General features: G+C 54.6%; 1 protein-coding gene across 1 annotated transcript; it reads right to left on the bottom strand.

Moving 5' to 3' along the window:
* Positions 1-259: 259 nt before the first annotated feature.
* CATIP (ciliogenesis associated TTC17 interacting protein) lies at positions 260-7436 on the bottom strand (the record flags this gene model as incomplete). The annotated part of the gene is given in 11 exon segments (XM_082630448.1): positions 260-2780; positions 3016-3104; positions 3440-3516; positions 4493-4617; positions 5601-5768; positions 5959-6045; positions 6213-6268; positions 6563-6763; positions 7143-7281; positions 7283-7375; positions 7377-7436. Coding segments are annotated over 11 exon segments (1335 nt in total). The 3' UTR covers positions 260-2540.
* Positions 7437-7733: the final 297 nt, after the last annotated feature.

The following is a 7733-nucleotide window of genomic DNA, read 5'->3' on the forward strand; positions in this document are numbered from 1 at the left end:
ATGGGAGCCTTGGCTGATGTCTCTTTCCTTCTGAATGGACTGCGTGTCATGCAGGTGGGGCTTGGTCCTGATACTCCCACAGCATCCCCACACCCTAGTCCAGTGCCTGGCATGTCACGAGTGCTCAATCTTTGTTTTTTCTCTGGTTAGAGACATATATAGCTTAGGACTATGGAGCAAGAAGAGGGGGGTCATAGGAGTTCTGGGGACAAATGATACGATCTAAAAACAAACTGGTCCTGAAATGGATGTCACAGAGCAGGCAGGGAAGTGGCAGACTCCTTCTCAACTCACCTGATGCAAGAGCGCTCAGCAGGAGCTTCCCTGGTGGCTCAGTGGTTAAGAATCCGCCTGCTAATGCTGGGGACATGGGTTTGAGCCCTGGTCCAGGAAGATCCCACATGCCACGGAGCAACTAAGACCGTGCACCACAACTACTGAGCCCACACGCCACAACTACTGAAGCCCATGTGCCTAGAGTCCGTGCTCTGAAACAAGAGAAGCCACCACAATGAGAAGCCTGCGCACCACAAGGAAGAGTAGCTCCCACTTGCTGCAACTAGAGAAAGCCCGCGCGCAGCAACGAAGACCCAAGGCAGCCAAAAATAAATAAATAAATTTATTAAAAGAAAAAAAAAAGAGCGCTCAGCAGAGGAAGGATGTCTGTGGGTTGGATGTTACTGCCCTCCCCTCTTCCCCACTGCGGCAGAGTATCAGGAACTGGAAGGAGCTCTCAGGATCTCTAGGGGAACATTCTGGGTGCACTGGGCTGAGTCAACCTTGGTTTCAGTTCTCCACGGATGAGGAGAACTTGACAGAGCCTAGGAGGCCCTTCAAGACCCAGCCCTCCCTACCTCGAGGTGACTGAGCACTTTCATCACCAGCTTCTCCCTCCTCCCCCACTCCGCCACTGTGCATCAGCCTCACTGGCCTTCTGTCCCCAACATGTCACGCTCAGAGCCTTTGCACTTGCTGTTCCTTCTGCCTTAAATGCTTTTCCCACAGCTCTTCACAGGTCTGATTCCTTATCATTCACATCCCAACTCAACTGAGATGTCAGAGAGGCCCTCCCTGAAGTCTCCACCCTCAACTCTCCAACCTTGAGTCCCTTTCTATCCATGACTTGGCCTTGTTTTCATAAATGTCTGAAATTTCACATAAGAAATTATCTTTTGTGTTTATCGTCTGTCTCTCCATGCTATCTGCAAGTGCCATGAGGCTAGGAACTTGGTCTTGTCCCTCCTGATCTCCCAGGGCTCAGAACAATCCTGGCACACGGAAGGGGCCCAATATTTGTTGAGCTGATTGCCTGATTGAATGAAAAGACCTCATCCTCTAGAGCTGTTGCTGTCCAGTCTGGTAGCCACTAGCCACATGTGGCTATTTAAATTGAAATTAATTAAAATTAAAGTAGGGAAGTCCCCAGTGGTCCAGTGGTTAAGACTCTGCCTTCCACTGCAGGGGGTGAGAGTTCAATCCCTGGTCAGGGAACTAAGATCCCACATGCCATGCTGTGCAGCCAAAAAAATTAAAGTAGAACTTCAGTTCCTCAGTCACATGAATCACATTTCTAGTGCTCAGTGGCCACATGTGACTAGTGGCTATCATATTGGACATTGCAGATAGAGAACATTTCCATCATTACAGTCTTGTAGATACTGGCCCATATTGTCCGCTAGAGTGCAAAGCTCCTCTGGAGGCCCTCATCTCTTAGCTGGTGGGAGGAATGAATAGATGGAAGGATGGAGCCTGCAGGCCCATTACCATCTGCCTCAGGGGAGGGTGCCTCCTATTTGTTACTGAGCTGCGGCCAGTATTGGGCAGAAGAAGCCACTGGCCAGAACTGCCATTAAGCAAGGAACCTAAAGGAGGTGATGACTGCCGTCCATCCTATTGCTAACTGGGGACCCTCCACGCAGTTTGGGGGTTCCTGCGTATAGTGGGAACTGGGAGGAAGGAGGTGGAGTGTGAGAGCTGGCGAAGGGGTAGGGAGAGGGTTTGGAAAGCTTCGGGGGTGATGAGCAAGGCCAGTGGTGAACACATCGACGGGTTTTTTTTTCTTTGGTGGGAGGGGGCAGTTATGCTAGGTGGAATCTATAATGATTCTGTGCGCCCAAAGCCCCGCCCCTCCATCGCGGCTAACCTCTTGACTAAACGTGTGGGTTTTTGGAATCCAACGTCCAGGTTTGAATCCTACTTCCCACGTGTTTACTCTGTTACTCAATCTTTTTGTACCTCTATTTTTTTATCTGTAAAATAGTGATATTGATCATAATAACAGCTAGGAAGAAAGGCTGAAAATCGCTCGATAAACCCTGTTCACGGTTCCTATGCTCAGCCCGAGACACGAGACGCTGGTCAGAGAAGGATCCGGCTCACAGCCGAGCCTCGGGAGGGCCCCGTTTACTCCCATAAAAACCGCAGGCAGGAAAGCGCGCCTCCCGGGTGCCACCCGCCCGCGTGCCGCCCCAGCCCGGACGCCTTGTCTTCCTGCCTCGCCCCGGCCAGCTGGGCCCTGGGGGGACCGCCTTGCTGCCCGTCTAGCCCTCCTCGCCCTCGAGGCCCTCCGGCTCCAGCTCGTGGAAGGGGCAGGGCCCGTTGGAGGAGCGCAAGGCGGGAGTGGGCGGGCGTCGCATCGCAAAGCGGCCGAAGTACTCGGCGGCGAAGGTGACCACATCGGCCGGCTGGCGTAGCAGTAGGAAGAGCAGGAAGTCGGAGATGAGCGCCTGGGCCTCGGGGTGCTGCCGCAGATAGCTGTTGTGGCTGAGACGGAGCTCCTCCTGGAAGGGTCCGAGCCTGAGCCGGACCCGGGACCTCCGCGCCCCAGGAGCTCCCCTCCCCAGGAGCTCCCCTCCCCTTCGCCCCACGGAGGGCTTAGGGACGCTGGAGTCCCCTAGCCCCTAGGGGTGATGCATTTCAACCGGGCAGAAAAAGTGATCAGTAAGGGTGGAGTGTACGCTCAGGGCAGGAGGATGGGGGGATGGGGACCTCAGGCTGGCTGCAGCCCCTCCTCACCTTCCGGTCCACGAACCTTGAGTAGAGCTCCATGTCCTCCTCCCACACCAGGGGTTTCTTCTCAAACACTGGGTGAGGCTCAATATCATCTGGGGGTGGGGGCGGGTGGGAGGAAGGCTGCGTGCCTATTCCGACCCCAGAACCTTCCTCAGATACAGAGGGATGCCCAAGAACACCAGTTCTGGGCAGGCTCAGGTAAAACCCCAGGGTTCTGGCCATATGGGCGAAGTTGCTGGAAGGGGTTCCCAGCAAAATGATCATCCCTGAATTGCCTTGGGGACAGGGGCTGGAGAGCAAAACTTCTCCATCTCATCTTGGGCTCTGACCCGGGGCCATGGCACACTCAATCCACCCATGCACCCTGGAAGGCTCCAGGTTTCCTCACCTCGCCTTCACTCTCCCACCAGCCAGGGGCTTCACTCACCCTTTTCCCTCAAGATGGGCACCTTGGTGATCATGCAGCACCCCGGGGAGCCCACCTGGATCCTCTTGGCCAGGTGCCTGGAGTGCAACACAGAAGAAGGTGTGAGTCTTCCTAGACCAGCCCACTCCTTTGAAGGGTGTTCTGGGGGCCTCCCTTTACTGTTGTCCCCCTCCTCCCCTCCTCCACTTGTCTTTGAGTTCCAGGGTCCTGTTCATTTCTAGATCCCCAGATAATGGCCCCTGCTTTTCAAACTGGGGACTCTTCCTACCCTGGAGATGTGTGCACGTGTGCAAGACCTTTAGAGGTGTGAGCACTAAAAGAATCACGAGGGAATTCCCTGGCAGTCCAGTGGTTAGGACTCCGAGCTTTCACTGCCAAGAACGCGGGTTCAATCCTGGTCAGGGAACTAAAATTCTACAAGCCATGGGGCGTGGCCAAAAAATTTTTTTAAAATAAAAAGAATCACGGGCCTCCTGCTATGTGATACTCAAAATAGAAACAACAAGTTAAATTATGAAATAAGGAAAGTCCACAACGTTCTGATTACTTTTTTTTTTCTAGTATAGTGATTCTGTCAATACCTCTTTGGAAATTTCAAGAAACAAATACTTCTCCCCCTCCCGAATTTTCTCAGAATTTGGTGCCTGCACTTTGCTGGTGACAGCTTGGCAGTGTGCTGGGATGCTTCTCCCAGCCTGCTGATTTTATCAGGTGCTGAGCTGTTCAAACTTGGGTGTTTTTCAATATTACACCCACACCTGTGGCAGCTGCTTTAGCTATGCCTTAGGCCCTGTGGAGTTGACCTTGACTTCCTCAGCCACTCAGGGCTCTTTGGTGAGGTTTGGGAGGCATTGTGAAGATCAGGAGAATGAGTGAATATATGAAAAAGGGTGAATGAGTGGATAAAGCAGGCGCACTCAGATCTCAACAGCAAGTCTTCCTGGTGGTGTCCCCAGAAACAGGACTCTCCCTTTGCCCCGACCCGGCCCAGGAGGTTGAGCTCCCATGCTTGTGCTCAATACTGCCCCTTTCGCCCCACCGTCAGTAGCTCACCCATCAGAGAGCAGGTAAAACTGGCAGGACACGGGGATGCCCTGTTCCGAGTGTACAGTCTGCTCCACAATGAACACTTCCACCTGCTGATGGCCCACCTGGATCGTCTGGGAGCCCAGGCCTTGCTGGCAGCAACCAAAATGAAGGGAGGGAGGTGAGGTGGATTCCCGCCGGGGTCTCCCCGCACATCTCACCATGGCCCTTCTCTCCAGATTATAGCTTCACTGCTTGTTCACCAGTGATAAGCAGCCCTTGGCTGTCCAGACCCTTAGGCGCCCCAAGATTTGAGATGCACCCCCAGGTTAAGTTGGCGTTTTCTCATAGAGAGCCAGCTCCACCCTGCTCCTGCCCCAACCTGTCCCCATGCCAGCTTCATGACCAAGTGCTTCTAGTTGGCAGATTCTGTAATAGGGATGATCAACTAGGTGTGAGTGTGGGCGAGGGCGGAGCCTGGGCTATTTGTGGGGAGGGGGTAGTGGGACGCTGAGGAGGGACTAGACTGAGATTTATGGCTGCCTCAGGCCCGTGCAAGCTGCCCATTGTAATTGAAATTTAAATCCCTGGGGACTTCCCTGGTGGCACAGTGGTTAAGAATCTGCCTGCCAATGCAGGGGACATGGGTTCGAGCCCTGGTCCAGGAAGATCCCACATGCCGCAGAGCAACTAAGCCCGTCTGCCACGACTACTGAGCCTATGCTCTAGAGCCTGCGAGCCACAACTACTGAGCCTGCGTGCCACAACTACTGAAGCTCACACACCTAGAGCCTGTGCTCCGCAACAAGAGAAGCCACTGCAATGAGAAGCCCGTGCGCCCCTACGATGTTTATTTTTCCTGGACTGACTTTTGTGCAAAAAGCGTTGCTTTCTTCCACTGCTCCCACCTTTTGGTCCTTCTCGCTCACGCCACTTGCCTCACACTTGGTCTTCCCTCTAACAAATGCAGTCTTGCTTTCTCCTGCTCTTGGAAATCTCAGCCCCACGCCCCGGGTTTATCCCCACTCCACTCCCTCTTCCACTCCACAGAGCTGTCTTTTCTCCCAACTCAGCATTCTCCTTGCCCCTTCTAGTTCGCCCCAGACCAAGTCCCCCACCCAGGGAAACCCCTCACGTAAGTGGAATAGCAGAGTTTGCCCTCGGTGTCCAAGGCCAGGAAACGGGCGTTGCTGGGCACTGTCTGCCGCCAGGCCATCACCCTCAGCAACACCAGGTTGGCAGCCTGGGAGACGAAGCCCGCAATGGAGTGACAGGGGAAGAAAGTCGCTTCGGTCTTCACTTCCTGTTCAGGACAAATCTGGGTCAGGGACCTTGAGCCGGGAAGTGGAGGGAGGTTGGGCAAGCCAGGTGTTGAGCATATGGTCCAGTCCATATGGTCCCTAGTCCAGGCTCCTGGCCTGACACCATCTGTCCCCTGTTCCTGGTTCCAAAGAGCATGTAGAGTATGGCTCCCACCTGGCTCTCATCCTTACCTCACCCTCCTTGATGATTCTGGTCACGGCCAGCTGATCATCCTGCTTCAGCAAACTCATCTTCCGTTCCATGGGGAGGACGTGGAACTAAGGGCCAGAGCATGGAGGGGAGAATCAGGGACTCGCGGGATCGTATACGAGCGAGATCCCCCAGAGGTCGCCTTGTCCATTCTCCTTCATAAATGCGAAAACTGAGGGGAAATTTGGATAGAAAACCTTCCATATGTGGTCAAGGCTGGGGCCCCGGGAGGTACCTCGATGAACTCCTGATTATGTTGTTCCACAACCTCCAGTTTCCACGAGAGATAGCCTGGGGGAAGGAGGTGAACATTGCTGTCATAGGAGACAAGGCTGGAGTTTGCCGGAAGGGAGCCGGTGGCCCGGGCTGGAGGACTCAGGTGTCGGGTGGCCCGAGGGAAGAACTAAGGCTGTGATTAACTTCCCTGTCACCCCCACGTCCCGCGCACTCTCTTTGCCTCATTCTAGTACCAAGGTGAGATCAAAGCGTTGGTCCTGAGTGAAGGTCCTGGGAGTTGGGGGGTGGGAGGGGGAGGGCAATGGAGGAAGGGTGGGGGTAGAGCGTGTCAGGCAGCAGGAACTCTACCCAGAACGGAGTTTCCGCAGAGGATTTTGTCCATGAAGCCACGGCTAAAGGCATGCACAAATGGGACGTACGCCGTGACACCAAACTGGTCTTTGTATTTCCCTCTCTGCACCTCAATGGTCAGCTCTCCCTGAGGCTCCCCTGTGTCCGAGACCATGACCAGAGTCTCCGAGAAGAATAACATCAGCAGCTCCTCTTGCCCTGGGTGGGTGAGGGTCCCGTGGGGACAGTTAAAGCCCCAGCTCTTAGGTCTCAACTCTCGGACCCCCGGCCACCAGTGCGCCCACAGTCTCCACCCGCTCCCTCCTCATCCCACGTCCCCCAGGTGGCCCCTGCCTCCCCTCCATTGGCCTCTACAGCAGTCAGCAGGTGAAGACTCCCCCGCCCCAATCCCCACCAGTCCCTACCCACACCGTGTCCCTGGGGTCTTCCCTTGAAGAATATCAACTAATGGGCCTCACACCCTTTGTGAGTCCCAGGAGAATCAAGGCTGAGAGAGGGGGTGGCCAGGTCTGGGCTTTCTCTCCTCCCTCCCGTCCGTACTTTTGCCCACCCCCTCCCCCCCACTGCCCAGACTCACGGAGGGAGTTGAGGAAGTGGATGGCTTCAGCATTGGCCTCTGGGGGTGGCAGACTCTCTTGGGCTGAGGGCTGGTGGTCCTTGGCTTTGGAGCCTATGGAGGGAGGAGAGGTTGAGACGGCAGATGGTGGATCCTGGGAAGAAGGACAGGGGTGGGGCAGGGGTCCCAAGAGCAGGATCCTCCAAGGCCACCCCAGGGTGGATGATGAGGGAGAAGATGCCCCACCCCTTTCCAGGTCCCCACCCCAAATTCCTCAGCCATCTTCTTACCTTTGGATTGAACTTTGGAAGACATGCTGCCTCCTGCTACCCAGTTTGTATCCAGCTGTCTCTATGGCAACTGGGAGCTAGCTACCGCCTCTTAAAGGGCCATCAACCCATTTCAGTAAACACCCAGACCCTGGAAGAATTGGTAGGAACTGTGGCTTCTGCGGCTCAGCCCAAGCCTGAGGTATTGTCCAGCAGAGGGAGCATTTGACATTCTTAGGAGGCAGGGGGGGATGACATGGATCATTAGAATGACCTTACAAGTGTACTTTTTTTTTTTTTAACTGGGTTTGATTATTTATTTATTTATTTATTTGGCGGTACG

Source organism: Mesoplodon mirus, assembly GCF_964341445.2.
Source record: "Mesoplodon mirus genome assembly, chromosome: 8".
NCBI classification, from domain to species: Eukaryota; Metazoa; Chordata; class Mammalia; order Artiodactyla; family Ziphiidae; genus Mesoplodon; species Mesoplodon mirus.